Raw genomic sequence first — 18273 nt, 5'->3', positions numbered from 1 at the left:
CCACAGAGCCAGACTTTTTCCCAAAACAAAACAACAAAAAGCCAACCCAGGCTTTCAACAAAACTGTTCACCAGAGCAAATCTAAACCCCGAGGACCCAGGAAGGTTGACAATACATGACCAGGAGATGACATGGCAGAGGCTGCATGGGGCACAGCTGGCACAGAGATGGAGTTGGGAATGCACTTAAGGCAAAAAGCAGGATTCGAGGCAACGGTGAGGACAGAAATGACCAAGGGGCACTCGCCAGGAAGCTGAAACAAGGCCAGCCCTGGGCACCATGGTGACTGCCTGAGAAAAGACAGGAAATGCGTGGGTGTCGGGTGGGGCCCCAGGACTCTGACGCGATTCCCACGGTGCTCCGTGGAGTCAGGGGCAGGGGTCATGCTGGTGTGACCCATTCCCTCCCAGGAGGTAAGCATTTCGTGTTCGGAAGGAAAACTCCCAGCACAATAACCTTCCTCTGTGTGACCTCGTCTAAGGGTGGACATCACACCGTGAGCTTCCCAGAACCTGCACGCCCTTTGTTCCCTCCCATGCGTGGACCCTGGGCTCCTTGGAGACTGCAGCTCAATCCTTCCTGGTTCTCACTGAAACCCCTGGCAGGTGTCCAGAGCCCACCCTGCACCCTCCCACAGCATCCCAGCTGGGGATTCGGCCCTGGCGTGGACATGGAGACCCCAGGGTCGAGCTCCATCTCCTGTCTGTGCTTGGCTCCTGGCTGGCACCACCACACTATAACTCAAGTGACAGGCCCGGATGCTCCTGCTGCACAGACTTGCTCTGCCAAAAGGAGCCTGCTGGTCGCCTTTCCGTGAGACTCAGCCCCACGCAGCAGAGCTCACTGCTGCCTGCACTCCATGAGCCAAGGCACCACAGCCCTGCAAGCCTCTTCCAAGCCACCCAGTAAAAGACTCCAGGTGTGCACCTAGACGAGGAGGCCGTCTGGACTCCCTGAGCCATCGTGAGAAGCCAGCCACGAAGCCCAGAAGGTGCCCACCACTTGGCTGACACCAGAGCAGTCTCTCCAGAGGGCACCCAGGACCCCAGCCCGCCACTCTACTGCCCCACGAGCCCAAGGGTCTAGAACATCCTAGACCCTACCAGAGGCCTAGAGCTCCCGCTAGAATTTCAGCCAGTTTGGACTCAAGATGGTTCCGGTGGACAGGAGCAGCGGGCAGGTGACAGCAGGCTGGCCCTGGTTCCAGGGGCTTCTCTTCTAGCAAAGGCAACAGTCTCCAGGGAGCAAATCTTGAAGTGCCAAGTGGGGCATACGGGGGCCAAGGGAAGCCGAGAGAAGATGGGGACAGAAACCACACAGGGTAGCTTCAGCCAGAGCTCCTGCAAACCCCAGGGGCCCCCACAAAGGCCTCTGCTGCTCCAAGGCACATGCTCACCCCAAGCCACCTCCTCTGCAGACGGAGGAGGAGGTGCCCCCGAGGACCCAGGGCCACGCTGGCCCCTGGGGCGCAGGGCTGGCCTCAGGGCGTCCTCCCTCTGATCTCGATCCCAGCACACTCCCTACTGCTCCCCTGAATTACCCCCTCAGCAAGGTGAAGACTCATCGAATGCTTACAGTGTCTGTTGCTACACATTTCCCGACTGTGCAGCTCCGGATCCCAGCTGACCGCTCTCTAGGCAATAACATGCAAAAGAGGTGCTGCCAGGCCCACCGGCTGAGAGAGGACGGACGGATGCCCTGCCGCATGGCCCTTAAAGGCGATGGCAAAGACACCAGGCAGGACAGTCACTGGAATCTTTTTTCAATGAGTCTAAACAAGGTCTTCTTTTCACTCTTAACACAAATGGCTAGTTGGAAATCCTAATGGCGCTGCTGCTGCTGCTGCTGCTGTGCTCTGGGTGTTCAGGTCAGCGGAAAGGTGCTAAGTGTGGGAACCCAGCCCGCACCCCAAGAGTAGGGCTGCTGGGGGTGCCCGGCCATAGCGCCTACCCCCAAGCAGTACCTCCCGCAGATGCACTCATAGAATATTCCCACTTTGGTGACAGCGACCCCAGGGCACAACTGCTGCCAGTGTCCCCGAGAGCAGCCTCTGGGCTCCCGTTCTCTGGGTCTCTGTTCTGTGGCCACTCACGCTGCCGGATCCAGTGCCTGAGCGTCCACATCCAACCCACAGAGCAGCCACAGCCCGAGCTGTCTCCTCTCTCGAGAGCTGCTGAGCCCCAGGAAGGCCCAGGGGAGGCAGTGGGTGGTGTGCACCAGGTCCCACTATTGGGTCCCCTTTCTAGGGACGGCATTCTCCAGGAGGTGAGCTGAGGACAACCCTGGACAGCTGCCTCCTCCCCAGTCAAAGGAAAGCGGGCTGCTCCGGGGGCGGGGTGGGGTGAGGCATAAGCCATACCCTTCAGGAACTGCACCCCCTCTTCTCTGTGTGCCTCCACACCAGGGAAACCCAACCACCTACCAAGAGTTACCCCTAATCAGTGCTGGAGATTTTCCCAGGGAATAAGCGGAACCCCTGCAGGGCCTGGTGCACTGAAGGCTGGCAAATCCTAGGGGAGGTGCCATTCTGATAAAAGCCTAAGCCAAACCTCAGGTGGCCCGGGCCAGGGAGCCAGGCTGGCTGTCCCTGTTCCCGCTCCCTGGCTGGGAGCTGCACAAGCCACAGTAGCAATCTCTGGATATCATGTTGCTAATTAAAGAAACCTCTGAGCCGGGCACGGTGGCTCACGCCTGTAATCCCAGCACTTTGGGAGGCCAAGGCGGGTGGATCATGAGGTCAAGAGATCGAGGCCATCCTGGTCAACATGGTGAAACCCCGTCTCTACTAAAAATACAGAAAATTAGCTGGGCATGGTGGCGCATGCCTGTAATCCCAGCTACTCAGGAGGCTGAGGCAGGAGAATTGCCTGAACCCAGGAGGCGGAGGTTGCGGTGAGCCGAGATCGTGCCATTGCATTCCAGCCTGGGTAACAAGAGCGAAACTCCAACTCAAAAAAAAAAAAAAAAAAAAAAGAAACCTCCAAAACCTTCAACAGCCTGCCAGAGCCAGGTGCAGCCCAAGAGCCTGGCTGCCACCCTCCACCCCAGCACATTCTCCCCAGGCAAGTGCAGAGAGTAAGGGGCAGAGCATGAGACGCACCCACCCAGGCCCCAGCACAGGCCATGCACTAGTGGCAGACACCTGCCGTGATTCCCAGCCCTGCCCTGAGTCCAATTTGACAGGACCACAGCAGCAGAACAACTCCGCCCCGGCCATCACCACCTGCCAAGGGTCTGAGAAGCAAGAGGCTGGTGGAGGAGCTGCCCATGGGAGCTGAGGTCCCCGCCCCTCAGGCCGACGTTCCCCAATACTCAGGCAGTGAGCGCAGGGGCAGTGGTGGCAGGCGCTGAGCTGGCCGGGCACATGGCTCTCAGGCTGCCACCACCGCAGCCTCTCGGCCTTCCTGGACCCCCGCTAAGGCCTGCCCTCCCTTCCCCTCGCGCCTGAGGCTGGCTGTGCCGCCAGGTCAGGCACGCCGGCCTCCCAGCTGGTGAGATGCCTCTTGGCCTTGTGGCCTTGCAGTTGTTCTTCACGCCCAAAGCCCGTGCCTCCTGTAGGAGACAGACATGCTGGACCTGATAGGTGCTGTATTTATAAACACAGGCCATGCTCAGCTCCATTTCCGGCTGAAGCCATAGCCAGGCGAGCCGAGTGTGCTGATTCGGGTGTGGTGGCTTAACTTTCCAAGGCCCAACAACCTTCACGTCCAGCTAGGTGGGAAAACAGGAAGTCCAGGGCCAAGCTGGAAATTGCGGGAGCCGAAGGAACGGCAGGACTGACTGCAAGGAGCAGGCTGGCAGGGAGCAGGGGCCGCCCAGGGCCACCACAGCAGCCACAGCACGAGGAACAGCAGAGTCCTGGCTGCAGGGGAACGTGGGCTCGAGGTGGCCAGGAGAGCCCAGGCCTCAGGGTGAGTCTTCACCACCAAAGCTGTCCATCTGCTCCCCTGGCCCAGGCCACATCCCAGGCTTGAAGTGGGTGGGGAAGGGGAGACCTAGGCCAGACAGAGGGGCCTCATGACCTGACACCCACCCAGGCACACAGGCAGCCTGAGAATATGGAAGGCCCACCCTGCCAGGTCCCACCACGGAGCACCTCCGAGAGGCACCAGCAGGCACTGCCCAAAGCCTGAGCAGCCATCCCCCTCCTTAGCACTCAGAGGCTCTGGGAAGGCCTGGCCAAGAGGGACTCCCTGCCAGCACGGCATCAGCCTCCTGCTGCCCACCCTCCTGAGGTGCTCCCTGGGCGACTGGGAAGATTCGGTATGTCCACCCTCAAATGGAGCAGGAGCAAGCCCAACTCGACTGCTGCGGGGCAGTCCTGCCCCACCCGTGTCCAGGACCAGGGAAGCAGGCACTGGTCTCAAGGCAGCCCGGAAATACCTGCACATCAGCCCAGGGCGCAATAGTGATGAAAACCTTTGCCCAGTTCTTTTGCATCTAAAAATAGGGAAGTCCCGGCTGGGGGTCAGATAATAAAGAAATATCACCAATGCCTCTTGCAAGGTCAACTACAGAATTACACTGGGAAACCAGGCTCAAATTAAACAAAAGACGCTGTGGCATCCCAGCTGTCAACCGGCCCCTGGTCACCTCTGTCCTGATGCAGACGTGGGACTCACAGGGGGTTGGAGAGAACAAAGCCACAGAGGAGGGGACCAGGAGAGGGCCCAAGCTTGCAGGATAGCGGCCGAAGGCCAGGCCCCTTCCCTCCCGTCAGCATCAGCTCGGTCGACCCCTGTGCTCGTCAGAACAAGAACACATTTGAGAAAAGGGATGTGCACCTGCAGGCCTGCCTCGCTGTGGATCCACACCCTTCCCTGCCAGGGAGGGGACAGTGCTGCTCACCTCCACACGGACCATCTCTACAAGATGAAAGGCGTCCTCAGGAAGGCTAAAGGGAGGCTGTAGTGAGTGGCCACTTCACTGCTCAGCTCAAGGCACACCCGGCTCCTGGAGCTGGCTGAGCTGGGCTGCCTGTGCGCGGCTGCTGCTGACGACACCCACTTTTGGGATACAGGCTGCACGGGGCCGTTGAGACACAGAAACTGGAGACGCAACACTGGACCAAGCCAGCTGACTGCCTGGGCCTCAAGCCCGTGGAGACCAGTGAAGTCCAAACTCCTTTGTCGAGCAAGGCCCAGGATGCTGGCCTGAGAGGCCGTGGGAGGGCGGTTCAGGGACTGAGGGCCCCTCCAAGCCTCCTCCCGTTCTCCAGCCTACCCTACCTTGTCTCAGGACTCAGGGGTCATTAGAACCCCACTGTCTCCTTGCTATACTGTGAAAAGAGCCATTGCCTTGAGGAAAATCCTCCCCCAACCCCATCCCACCCCCTAGCCACGGCACTGACCCCTCCCCCCACCCAATGACAGTGCCCTCGGGCTGGGCCACAGCGTGTCTCTGCACTCAGCCAGATGCCACCTGTGTCTGGGGCAGGAGGTACTCACAGCTTGGCCAGGGGTTGCTGAGGAAAGGCTGGTTGGGGCGGTGGCGAGAGACAGCCAGGCCCAGAGGGGGTTGCTTAGCCCAGGCCCATGTGCACCCCCGGCAGAACGGGCAGACCCACCCCTTCCCCAGTGTCTTCCCCTGCCCACTCCTGCCCCTTTTGGGTCCAGAATCCTCTGTGGAGCGGCACCTGCACCCCAGGGCACCCAGCATGGCCCCTGACCCTGCAGAGGACCTGGGGCCACAGCCACAAACGTCCCAGGCCTAAGAGCAACCCAGCAGCAGCCAGTGCTACCCAGAGCTCCTGGAGCGCCTGCCCCCATCTGCCAGGTGAGACGGGGCACCGCCAGCCTCCACAGGCTGCAGCCCTCGGGGAGCTGCTGACAGCCCCAGCACCATGACCAGCAGCCACGGTCTCACTCACTGCAGAGCGGGCCTGAGCTGAGCACACATCGGTACGCCCTGCAGAACAGAAGGGGATGGCCTCTCCACACCCAGCTATTTTTAGGGCTGCCTCTCAGAGCAGCTGCTGAGCCAACCAGGTCCCACCGGACTGCAGAGCCAGCGGCTCACAAGCATCGGGGCTGCCCTCAGTGGGCACCTGTCCTACAGAGACCCTCCACGTCGAGGTGGGAATAAGCACACCACACCTGCCCCCAGTCCTGGGGAAAGCACTGTACCACCCCCATCCTGCCACCCCTTCTCACCTGCACCTGAGCACCCTGCCTCGGTGACGCCACTGCCTGCCACCACCACACACCCGTCACAGGGTCCAATGAGACCACAGTGGCTGTGACTGACCGCAGACCTGGTCTCTGCAGCAGCCCCAGCCCTGCCACAGCACCACGGCTGCCCAGTCCGTCAAACCCTCCTGGGATGCATGCCGACAACGCTGGGCAGAGAGAGGGAGAGGGCTGGTTCTAGTGCCCAGATCCAAGGAAAGCACCCTTTAGCCCAAGGGCACTGCAGCCCCCTGCCCCCCATCTCCTGCACAAAAGCCAGTCCCAGCAGTGACTGCAGTGCTCACAGCAGGACAGAGCAGCCAGAGGTCTCTAGGCCTGCATCCTGAAAGCAGAGCATGCCTGCGCAGACAGGCCGGCGTGGACGCACTGTGTGGGCCACGGCGACAGGCCAGGTCCTCCCAATCCCCAAGGCTATGGGCATCCTCCAGGCTAAGGGCACCGCCCTGCTTCCCCTCAGCCCCAGCCCAAGTGCTGCCCAGCCCACAGGCCACAAGCTGCCCAGGTCGGCCTCCTCAGCCCCTCCCTCGGAGCAGCCTGTCTTCCCCAGAGCACTGCAGACCACCGCAGAAAGTCCAGTCCCAAGCCCCGAACAACGCCTCCTGCCCATGTCCACCCGCACACCCCAAGGCAGTCTCCATCTCCATTGTGGTCTGCCTCTCCAGCAGCACTGCTCTCCCCAGCACATACGCTCAAAATAGTCCAGCGACTTCCCCACCACTCAAAATGAAACCACACTCCTTGGCGTGGCATCTTGGTTCCATTACAGGAACATCTGCCAAGGAGCTATACTGTGTGGGCTCTGGGCACTGAGCAAGGCAGATGGGGCACTGCCGTGAGAGTCTCGTGCAGGCCGGTGGGGTCAACAGGCAACACGCGTCCTGAGGAGAAGCGCCAGCACCGGGACAGAAGCTAGGGGAGGGGACAAGCTACTGCCCCAACCGGCCGCCGCCCCAACACCACCCTGTGCATTTACAGATGAGGAGGACCCAGCAGGAAGAGCAACACGTCCAATTGTTGCTCCAGAGGTGAGACAGAGAACAGCGCAGAGGCACCAGCGGAAGAGACAGTGGCCGAGGACACCACAGGACTAACAAAGATCATCAATCCACAAGGTCAGCAAGCCCAGTAACCCTGACTCAGGCAATCACAAGAGAACCCACACCAGTACCCACCATGAGACGACCACTGGCAACAGTGACGTGACCACGAAGCCACCCAGACGCCTCCCTCCAGCACATCATGGCCGCCAACCTCTCACAGCAAAGCTGGAGTCAAAGCCAGGGACGCCCTGCCTGGACCCATGGGAGGGGCACACGCCACCCCAGCACCCTACAGCCAGCATATGCCCCCTGCTCAGGGTGAGGTAAATAAAAACATCCTTAGACAAACAGAAAGAGAAGCTAGTTAGTTATCAGCAGATCCTCACTAAAGGAAATCCTAAGAACAAATTTCCAACAGGAGGAGGAAAATGATACCTGAGATGCAAGAAGAATGAGGAACAAAGGAAGTGGTGAGTTTTGAAGCTCATCAAACATTCACAGCATAGAGCAATAACAACATCTTGTGGGCTTCTTAAGAAAACAATTAAAATATACTGTAACAAAAGCATATAAATATGAAAGGGTTGGATTAGAATAAGGTGCTCTGAGATCCAATGTAGATCAGCAGGAAAGTAAAGATACAATTAACTACGCACATTAAAATTTACAGGGTCAGCTGGGTGCGGTGGCTCGTGCCTGGAATCCCAGCACTTTGAAAGGCCCACATGGGCAGATCATTTTAGGTCAGGAGTTCAAGACCAGTCTAGCCAACACGGAGCAACCTCGTCTCTACTAAAAATGCAAAAAAAAATTAGCCGAGTGTGGTGGCACATGCCGGTAGTCCCAGCTACTCGGGAGGCTGAGGCAGGAGGGTCACCTGACCTGGGAGGTGGTAGTTGCAGTGAACTGAGATCGCACCACTCCTCTCCAGCCTGTGGAGTGGAGGCAGTGGTGCGATCTCGGCTCACTGAGACGGAGTCTCGCTCTCAAAAAAAAGTCTCATTCTCTTTTTTGAGAGCGAGACTCTGTCTCAAAAAAAAAAAAAAAAATTTACAGGGTAACTACTAAAGAAATAAAAGTAATGATAAATTTCACTAATAATGGGGGGGGAATGAAATTTAAAAATCAATGCAAAATAAGGTAACACAAAAAAAAAATACAAAAATACATGACAATAAAAAGCACAAAACAGTAGACATGAATCCAAATATCAGCAATTTAGATAAATGTAAATGAAATTAATGTTCCAGTTAAAAACAAACATGGTCAGAGTGAATGAAAATGAAATCTAGATACATCCTGTATAACCAAAGACACACCTAACATGTAAGGATATACATTTTTAAGGTTTTTAAAAAGGGTAGAAAAAAAGGTAACAGGGAAAAATTATCCAAAAGAATACTGACATCAAAGTCAACACTAAGACAAAAAGCATTACTAGATAGAAAACCAGTTACACAATGACAAAAAGTTCAAAACACCTAGAATTACAATTCTAAACATGTATGTACTAAATAACATTGCCTCTAAAATACATGAAGTGGCAGGGTGCAGTGGTTCATGCTTATAATCCCAGCACTTTGGGAGGCTGAGGCAGGTAGACCGCTTGAGCCCAGGAATTCAAGACCAGCCCAAGCAACATGGCAAAACCCAGTCTCTACAAAAAATACAAAATTTAGCCAAGTGTGGTGGTACACACCTACCGTCTCAGCTACTTTCACTGAAGCTGAGGCGAAAGGATTGATTAAGCCCAGGAGTTCAAGGCTACAGTGAGCTGTGATCGCCCCACTGCACTCCAGCCTGGGTGACAGAGGGAGATCCTGTCTCGAAGAAATAAAAAATGGGCCGGGCGAGGTGGCTCATGCCTGTAATCCCAGCACTTTGGAAGGCCTAGGCAGGCGGATCATGAAGTCAGGAGATCGAGACCATCCTGGCCACGGTGAAACCCCATCTCTATTAAAAATACAAAAAATTAGCCAGGTGTGCTACTAAAAATACAAAAAATTAGCCTGGTACACGCCAGTAGTCCCAGCTACTCAGCAGGCTGAGGCAGGGGAATCACTTGAACCCGGGAGATGGACGTTGCAGTGAGCCGAGATCGTGCCACTGCACTCCGGCCTGGCAACAGAGCAAGACTCTCAAAAAAAAAAAAAAAAAAGAACAGACTTGAAGACCACAAAAAACAAAGCTTGATCTAACGGACAGATATCAAATACTGCAACATCCACTAACAAACATACATTCCTTTTAAGTACAAACAGAATACGTATGAAAATTGACCTCATACTGAACCATAAAGCAAGTTCCAAAAAAAAATTTTTTTTTGAGATGGGGTCTCACTCTACCACCCAGGTTGGAGTGCAGTGGCGCAGTCTTGGCTCACTACAACCTCTGACTACCCGGTTCAAGTGATTCTCATGCCTCAGCCTCCCAAGTAGCTGGGATTACAGGTGCGCACCACCGTGTCTGGCAAATTTTTGTATTTTTAGTTCAGATGGGGTTTCACCATGTTTTCCAGGCTGGTCTTGGACTCCTGACCTCAGGTGATCTGCCCGCCTCGGCCTCTCAAAGTGCTGGGATACAGGCGTGAGCCACCACACCTAGCCAGGTTCCAAAAAAATGTTAGAAACTTGGTGTCATATTGACCACCTTCTCTGACTACAACATAACTAAATTAGAAATAAGTAGGGAAAAAACAGAAGAGAATTGGCAGTAGAAAATAATTCAGAAAACACGTTTGGACAGTAAGAACCTTTAAAATATTGCATAAGGTTAAAGAAGGAATAATGAAAATTTAGAAATACTGTATTTGAATTATACTACATGTAAAAGCTTATTAAATGTAGCTAAAGCATTACTTAAAAGGAAGAATTATGAGCTGATTGTATTTGAGAAATTATAATAGAACAGCAATATTCATTTTTCAAAACGAATAAGCCCTTGGGGAGCTAGATCAGGAGGGTGCATTTCAGCCCACACAAATAGTAATGATGAGGAATTAAAAGAGGACAGCACTACAGAACTTAGCCAGCACTGTGGGAGGCTGAGGTGGGAGGATCACTTGAAGCCAAGAGTTTGAGACTAGCCCAGGCAACATGGTGAGACCCCTCTCTACAAACAATTAAAAAAAAAAAATAGTTGGGCATGGTGGCACATGCCTGTAGCGCCACCTACTCAGAGGGCTGAAGCAGGAAGATCACTTGAGCCCAGGAGTTCAAGGTTACACTGAGCTATGGTTGTACCACTGCACTCCAGCCTGGGCAACAGAGCAAGGCCCTATTTCTTTTTTAAAAAAAAAAAAAAAAGTTAAATGGCCAAGCAGGGTAGTGCATGCCTATAATTCCTTAGAAGCCAGGGCAGGAGGATTGCTTGAGACCAGGAGTTTGAGATGAGCCTGGGCAACACAGAAAGACCAGGTCTCTAGAAGAATATAAATAGGCTGGGCACAGTGGCTCGCCCCTGCAATTCCAGCACTTTGGGAGGCCAAGCAGGTGGATTACCTGAGGTCAGGAGCTTGAGATCAGCCTGGTCAACATGGTGAAACCCTGTCTCTAATTGAAAATACAAAAACTGGCCGGGTACAGTTGCTCACGCCTATAATCTCAGCACTTTGGGAGGCCAAAGTGAGTGGATCACTTGAGGTCAGGAGTTCACCATCATGGTGAAACACTGTCTCTACTCAAAATACAAAAATTAGCTGGGTGTGGTGGCACACGCCTGTAGTCCCAGCTACTAGAAAGGCTGAGGCAGGAGAACAGCTTGAACCTAGAAGGTGGAAGCTGCAATCAGCTGAGATTGAGCCACTGCACAAGACTCCATCTCAAAATAAACAATTAGCCAGGCTTGGTGGTGCATGCCTGTAATCCCAGCTACTGAGGAAGCCAAGGCAGGAGAATCACTTGGGGCGAGAGGCAGACGCTGCAGTGAGCCAAGACTGCGTCGCTGCACTCCAGCCTGGGCAACAAAACACCATCTCAAAAAAATCAATTAAAATTTTTAAAAAGAATATAAAAAAAAAACAAGTATTGTGAACAACTTTATGCCAATAAACTTGAAAATACGGATGAAACAAATATTCAGAAAAATACAACTTTTATTTTATTTATTTATTTATTTATTTTCCGAGACAGAGCCCCACCCACTCTGTTGCCGAAGCTGGAGTGCAGTGGCGCAACCTCGGCTGACTGCAACCTCCACCTCCTGGGTTCAAGGGATTCTCCTGTCTCAGCCTCCCAAGTAGCTAGCTGGGACTACAGGTGTGCGCCACCATGTCCAGCTAATTTTTGTATTTTGAGTAGAGATGGGCTTTCACCATATCAGTCAGGCTGGTCTCTAACTCCGTAGGTGATCTAACCACATCAGCCTCCCACAGTGCTGGGATTACAGGCAGGAGCCACTGCACCCGGCTCAACTTTTCAAACTAACTGAAGGAGTAAGAAGTGTCCTACAAATAGTAAAGAAATGGAATCAGTAGCTTAATTTCCCACAAAGAAACTTCAATTCCAGTTTGGTTATTTATTTATTCATTTGAAATGCAGTTCTACTCTTGTTGCCCAGGCTGGAGTGCAATGGTGAGATCTCAGCTCATTGAAACCTCCACCCCCTGAGTTCAAGCAATTCTCCTGCCTCAGCCTCCCAAGTAGCTTGGATTACAGGCGCCTGCCACCACACCCAGCTAATTGTTGCATTTTTAGTAGAGACGGGGTTCCACCATGTTGGCCAGGCTGGTCTCGAACTCCTAACCTCAGGTAATCCACCCACCTCAGCCTCCCAGAGTGCTGAGATCACAGGTGTGAACCATGCAGGCCCGGCCAGTCAGGTTATTTTATAAGCGAATTATCCCAAACATTCAAGTAACAAATGATTCCAGTTTTACATAAGCTACGCCATGATATAGCAAAAGAGGAAATACTCATTTCATTTTGCAAGGAAATCTTAGCACCAAAATTTGATGAGGACTACAGAAGAAAGGAAGTGTATAGACCCCAGACACAGACGCAAAAGTCCTAAACAAGATATTAATCATCTAAACCCACCAATGTGGACAGAGATGGAGTTCCAGCTCTTTGAGAGGCTGAAGTGGGAGGATCACTTGAGGCCAGGAGTTGGAGATCAGCCTGAACAACATACTGAGATCCTGCCTCTACAAAAAATTTAGGCCGGGCGCCTGTAATCCCGGCACTTTGGGAGGCCGAGGCGGGTGGATCACGAGGTCAAGAGATCGAGACCATCCTGGTCAACACGGTGAAACCCCGTCTCTACTAAAACTACAAAAAATCAGCTGGGCATGGTGGCGCGTGCCTGTAATCCCAGCTACTCAGGAGGCTGAGGCAGGAGAATTGCCTGAACCCAGGAGGCGGAGGTTGCGGTGAGCCGAGATCACGCCATTGCACTCCAGCCTGGGTAACAAGAGTGAAACTCCGTCTCCAAAAAAAAAAAAATTTAAAATGAGTGGGCCAGTGGCATGTATCTGTGGTCTCAGCTACTCAGGAGGCTGAGGCAGGAGGATTGCTTGAGCCACGATCAGGCCACTGCACTCCAGCCCAGGCAACAGAGCAAGACCCTGTTTCAAAACAATAAATAAATAAATAAATAAATATCCACCAATTTTTAAAAAGGGTAACACAATATGACTAAACTGGTATTTTTTCAAGAATAAGTTAATGTTAGAAAATCAATTGATGGGCAGGGCGAGGTGGTTCATGCCTGTAATCCCAGCACTTCGGGAGGCCGAGGTGGGGGCATGAAGAGGTCAGGAGTTCAAGACCAGCCTGAACAATATGGTGAAATCCCATCTCTACTGAAAATACAAAAATTAGCTGAGGATGGTGGTGTGTGCCTGTAGTCCCGGCTACTCAGGAGGCTGAGGCAGGAGAATCATTTTAACCTGGGAGGCAGAGGTTGCGTGAGCCAAGATTGTGCCACTACACTCCAGCCTGGGCACAGAGCAAGACTCCATCTCAAAAAAAATATGTATCAATTTATGGAATTTACCACACTAACAATGAAATGACAAAAATTATATAATGTTCTTAATAAGAGTATTTGATTATATTCAATATCCATTTATAACAGTTTCTTTAAAAAGCCTTTGCAGCCATGAATAGGATGGGGCCTTTTAACTACATAAAGGGCATCCACAAAAAGTTGCAGCAAACATCATCCTTGATGGTAAAACACTGGAGACCTTCCTTAAGGTCAGAGCAGAACAAGGTATCCACACAATTATCCATATTCAACACTGCATTGTGACAATCGGTGCAGCCAGGCAAGAAAAAGAAATAAAAGTATGAGGACTGAAAAGAAACAACTTTGTCTCTTGCAAAAGATAAAACACACACTTAGAAAATGCAAAATAATCTATAGTAAGTTACTAGGTTAAAAACGGTAAAATCACTGATTTCAAAAATCAACTGAATTTCTATATATTAGCAACAAACATAATAAAAAGCTGACTTTTACCAACGACTTCTAAAATACAAGCATCTAGGAATAAATCTAACAAAAGATATGCATGACAGCAGAATCTTGTAAAGCTCTCAAAATACATTAAAGACCCAAGTAGAGAGATAGCTTGTTCATGAATTAGAAGACTCAGTACCATACAAATGTGAATTCTCCCCAACCTGCTCTACAGAGTCAGAGAACTTCCAATTATAAACTGAACGTGGCTTTGTGTGAAACTAAAAGATAATTCCAGACCATGCATGGGGGTTTGTGCCTGTACTCCTAGCCCTTTGGGAGACTGAGATGGGAGGATCTTTTGAAGCCAGGAGTTGGAGATCAGCCTGGGCAACATAGTGAGACCCTGCCTCTACAAAAAAAATTTTTTTAATTAGACAGGCATGGTGGGGCACAGCTTTAGTCCCAGCTGCTCAGGAAGCTGATGCTGAAGGATTGCTTGAGCCCAGGATTTAGAGGTTACAATGAGCTATGATTGAGCCACTGCACCCCAGTCTGGGACACAAAGTGAGGTTCTGTCTCTAAAAAACAAAAAGATGGCCAGGTGCAGTGGCTCACACCTATAATCTCAATACTTTGGGAGGCCAAGGTGGGAGGATCATTTGAGCCCAGGAGTTCAAGACCAGTCTGGGCAACATAGGAAGACCTTGTCTCTACTAAAATAAATAAATAAATTAATTAATTAAAATAAAAACAAATTAATAAACATCAACAGAAAAGACAATGGAGTGGGAAGAGCAAGGTACAAAGCTGCCCAGCCCCTGCTGAAGAGTGGGTGGGGGCACTCAGGGACATGGGCACCAGGAAGATGCTCTGGGAACCTGGCTGACGGAGGCCACAGATGGGCACTGTCGCATACCCCACGGTCCACCTAGGAGCACCATTTCTAACAGCGCCGAGCCAAAGGTGCCACAAGGAACACAGCGCACAGGCCTCCCCAACAATAGCCCAGCGTGCCCCGGTACAAGCTCACGGGGACAGACTTCTCCAGCTGCCTCCCAGAACTAAAACGAGACCAGCACCGCAGCCAGGCAAATGGTCAGTGTGCACACTCCGCCAGGCCGACACGGCAGTGCACCGAAAGGACCGAAAGGCTGCTCAGAGAGCAGATAGACGCTCAGAATTGGACTGGGACGTTTTCAACAGTTAGCCAAGAAAGGATGACTATCCCTAGAGAAACTGCTGAAACTCATCAAGCAGAATAAAAGAGAAAGAAAACTGGCAAAAGAACAGGAATTTCACTGACAAGGAAGTACAAATGGCCTAAATTAGTAATCAGAGAAATTCAAGTTACAACTACGATACCATTTCACACCCACCAGACTGGCAAAAATTAAAAAGTCAGATGTTGGCACAAATATGAAGCAGTGGGGACTCTGGTCCCTGTCAGTGGGGGCCGGAACAGGCACAACCACTCTGGAAAACTGCCAGCAGTAACACTGAGCGCATGCACACTCCCACCCTAATCCTGCTAGCTGGCAGCACATGCTTAAGACAGGCCCTGACCATCCAGAGAGTCACAGGCAGAAGACAGGCACAAGGATGTCCACAGCAGCACGTGGCTTGTAGTTAGCCAAAAAACTGGAAACAAGCCATGGTCCCTTGACAGAATCAGAGCCGAGCTGCTATCATGCCAGGGAATAGTATGAAGCAGGGAACACACTGGAAGCCATCAGCACAGACGCAGCCCAGAAACTTAATGGCTGGGCAAAGTGAGGAGTACAAAAGAGCAGAGGAGGAATGAAATCCTTTATGTAGAGTCCCCAAATAAGCAAAACTAATTAACAGACTGAGGGTGCATGAACAGGCAGAGCAGGCACAAAGAAAAGCTGGGGGCAAGCCCACCACGTGGGGCTGTGCTCCAGGACAGGGAAGGGCAGGAGCTCATCATGAGGCTGAGCCTGTTCTACGAACAAACTGCGTCTTCCCACCCTAACAGCTTCGCCAGCCGCCCCTCCGCCCATCAACTAACTCCACACCCACAGAACAAGTCCTGTCCTCCTACCTACCCTTCCCCCCAGCCCTGTCCAGGCCAGAGCCCAAGACCCCTAGCACTTAGTGCTGCCCAGCCCAGGTGCCCCGATCCTACCCCCACCTGCCCTACCCATGCCCTCCTCACAGACACCAGAGAGGGCTTTCTAGACCCATCGAGAATAGACGACAGCTCTACAGTGGGGCTGATAAGGCCCCCACCTCCCTTGGGTTAAAGACTTCACTGCTCATTTGGAGAGCCCCAGGAAGCCGCTGTGGAGACTCAGCAAGGGCGGGCTGTGTGCTGCACTGCTGGGGCAGGGGAGGGCCCACAGCCAATAGAAGGTCCTGGGGCTGTGGGTGAGGCAGTGACTCAGAGGGACAGAGAGGAGACAGGCTGTGGGGCTGTGAGACCTGACACTAGGGCAATCGCCAAGGCCTGGAAGAGAGAGGCAGCCAGGCCCGGGAAGATGCTCCTGGCTTTGGCTTTGCGGCCCCAGATACTTCCCAGAAGAGGGGCAAGTAGGCACATCTGCAGTGCTCAGCCCTAGACTTTGGGCCAATGCTGACCCTTAGGTCTCACATGGACACTGGGTCCCTCGGGAGGCCCTGTCAGGTGCAAGAGTCCTGTGGGGTGGGCATCCTTCCTATCCACTCAGCAAAACCAATGCCCTGAGATCCCAGCCCTGCAGTCCAGGAGGGCAACTCTAACACCACCCTCGGAAATGCAGTTTGTGGGAGCCACGGCAGAGCACCAGAGGCACTTGCAGCAGACTAGCTAGCGGTGGAACAACTCAATGCCACGTGGGCCTCCCCCAAGGCACACTGGCCACTTCCAGTGCCTGGAAGGTCCACTCACCCTCCCATCTCCCCAGGGAGAGCTCTCACCATCCCCACCTGCCTCCTCTTCCAGCCTGCTGTCTACTCTAGAACCAGAACTTTTCCGGAGAGTGTGACTCTGTCCTCCTTAGCCTTGGAGCTTCCTGAGCAGGAACTACCAAGTCACGAAGAAATCACACAAGTTTCCAACTGAGCGGGAGAAACAGGGAGCCGACAAGTCCAAAGAAAGCTGGGCTATGGCCGGAGGGTAAACCCTGTCCAGTCGTTACCGCTGGGCGACGGGGCGCCCCCCTACCAAGTGCAGAGCAGCCAGCCTTCACGCAAGGGCAAGATCAACAGGGGGGCGCAAAGGGCAGTACTGAATTGGCGACGTCTCCATATGAGGGACAGCTCCAACCAGGTACCGGCGAGGACGACCCCGCCCCGCAGGACGAGGCATCTCCACCGCGCGCTGCACGGGCCGTACAACCGAGACCTGCGCGCCCAGTGCGCAGGGGCTGGCTCCCAGGCTGGGGTCTGACAGTGTCGCCGGACGCGAAAGGAAGCGTGTGGTACCCGGGAGAGGAAGCGCCCTCGTGGCCCCGGCTGGCGCTGCACTGAGGCAGGTGTGCAGGTGCGGCTGCGGCAAGCCAGGTGAGCGCCGCCCGGGAGCCCCGAGGTCCCGCTGGGCCTGAGCACCACAGGGTCCTCGGAAGCTGAGCGCGGCCCCCGGCTCGGGCGCTTGGGACCTGGGGGGCCCGGGCCGCGCTTGCTGGCGCTGCGGGGGGCGGCGGCTGCGCGCGTCCGGCCAGCGGGCTGGCGGGGGCGCGGGCGGGGCCGTAGGGGGCGGCGGTGGCTCCGCTGGGCGGCCCGGGCCGGGGGGGCGCGCGGAGGCCGCGGCCCGGACACCCCCGGCAGGTGCCGGGCGGGAACAAAGCGCGGCAGGCGGCGCGTACCTGGGCACGCAGCTGGGGCTGGAGCCGTCCACCTCCCAGGTGGCGAACAGGTTCATGGGCACGGGCGTGTTGAGCGCGCCGGGCGCGCCGGGGAGGCCGAGGCGGCCTCGCTCGGCCATGGCGCCGGCCCCGCCGCTCCCTCGGCGGCCTGGGGCTGCGGCCGGGCCGCGGACGCGCGGCGGGCGGGCGGGGCGCGCGGAGGGCGGCGGCGCGGTCACATGGCTGCCGGGCGGCGGAGGGGACGGGCCGGGCCCGGGCGTCGGACAGGCCCGCGGGCGGCGACGAGCTGCGGCCGCTCCGCCCCGCCCCGCCCGGCGCCCCGCCCGCGCCCCGCGCGCCCCCGGTCGCCCAGCGCGCGCGCCCTGCGCCCTCCGACCCGCGCCGAGGCCGCCGATTGGCTGGGCGAGGCGCGAGCTCGCCGCCTTGGGCCCAATCGCCGCCGGCGCAGCGCTCGCCGGAAGTGAGGTGCGCGCGCGCTTCCTCCTGCGGCGCCTGGCGCGCGGGAGCGCGCACTCGCGCGCCTGCGCACAGGCCCCGCCCGGCGCGCCCCGCCCCACCCCCCGGGAGCAGCGGGCAGGGGCCCAGAGAGACGCGGGAGTCCACCGGGTCCCGGCCAGCCTCGGGCGCCGCCCCCGACCCCCGGGCAGCCCCGCGCCGCCCCCTAAGGGACACTCATCGTCTCCCTGGCGATGCCCGCCTCCCCACGTGCAGAATCCCGGGCCTCGACGCTTTCCCGCCTGCACCCCGAGTCTCCCCGCCCCGCTGCCCCCGGCACCCCCGGTCCCCTGCCGACCCCCGCTGGGTGGGCGCCGCTGTGCTGTCCCCGCCGGTCCCCGA

The 18273-nt window shown here is 54.9% G+C and overlaps 1 protein-coding gene across 9 annotated transcripts in view; it reads right to left on the bottom strand.

Annotated features, from left to right (window-relative positions):
• The window catches only part of PACS2 (phosphofurin acidic cluster sorting protein 2), an 82868-nt gene extending 64834 nt beyond the window's left edge, over nucleotides 1-18034 (bottom strand). For 8 of the 9 annotated variants that reach the window (XM_037730227.1, XM_037730230.1, XM_017505422.2 and 5 more), the window contains exon 1: nucleotides 17437-17724. In XM_037730227.1, the coding sequence (XP_037586155.1) occupies nucleotides 17437-17555 (119 nt within the window). In that variant the 5' untranslated portion in view covers nucleotides 17556-17724. Of the gene's footprint in view, nucleotides 1-17436 lie in introns of all 9 variants that reach the window. The other variant, XM_017505426.2, reaches the window with a different exon arrangement.
• Between the last annotated feature and the right edge of the window lie 239 nt (nucleotides 18035-18273).

Source organism: Cebus imitator, unplaced genomic scaffold, assembly GCF_001604975.1.
Source record: "Cebus imitator isolate Cc_AM_T3 unplaced genomic scaffold, Cebus_imitator-1.0 Scaffold338, whole genome shotgun sequence".
NCBI classification, from domain to species: domain Eukaryota; kingdom Metazoa; phylum Chordata; class Mammalia; order Primates; family Cebidae; genus Cebus; species Cebus imitator.
The sequence above is the reverse complement of the archived record's forward strand: the minus strand, read 5'-3'. Positions and strand labels throughout refer to the sequence as shown.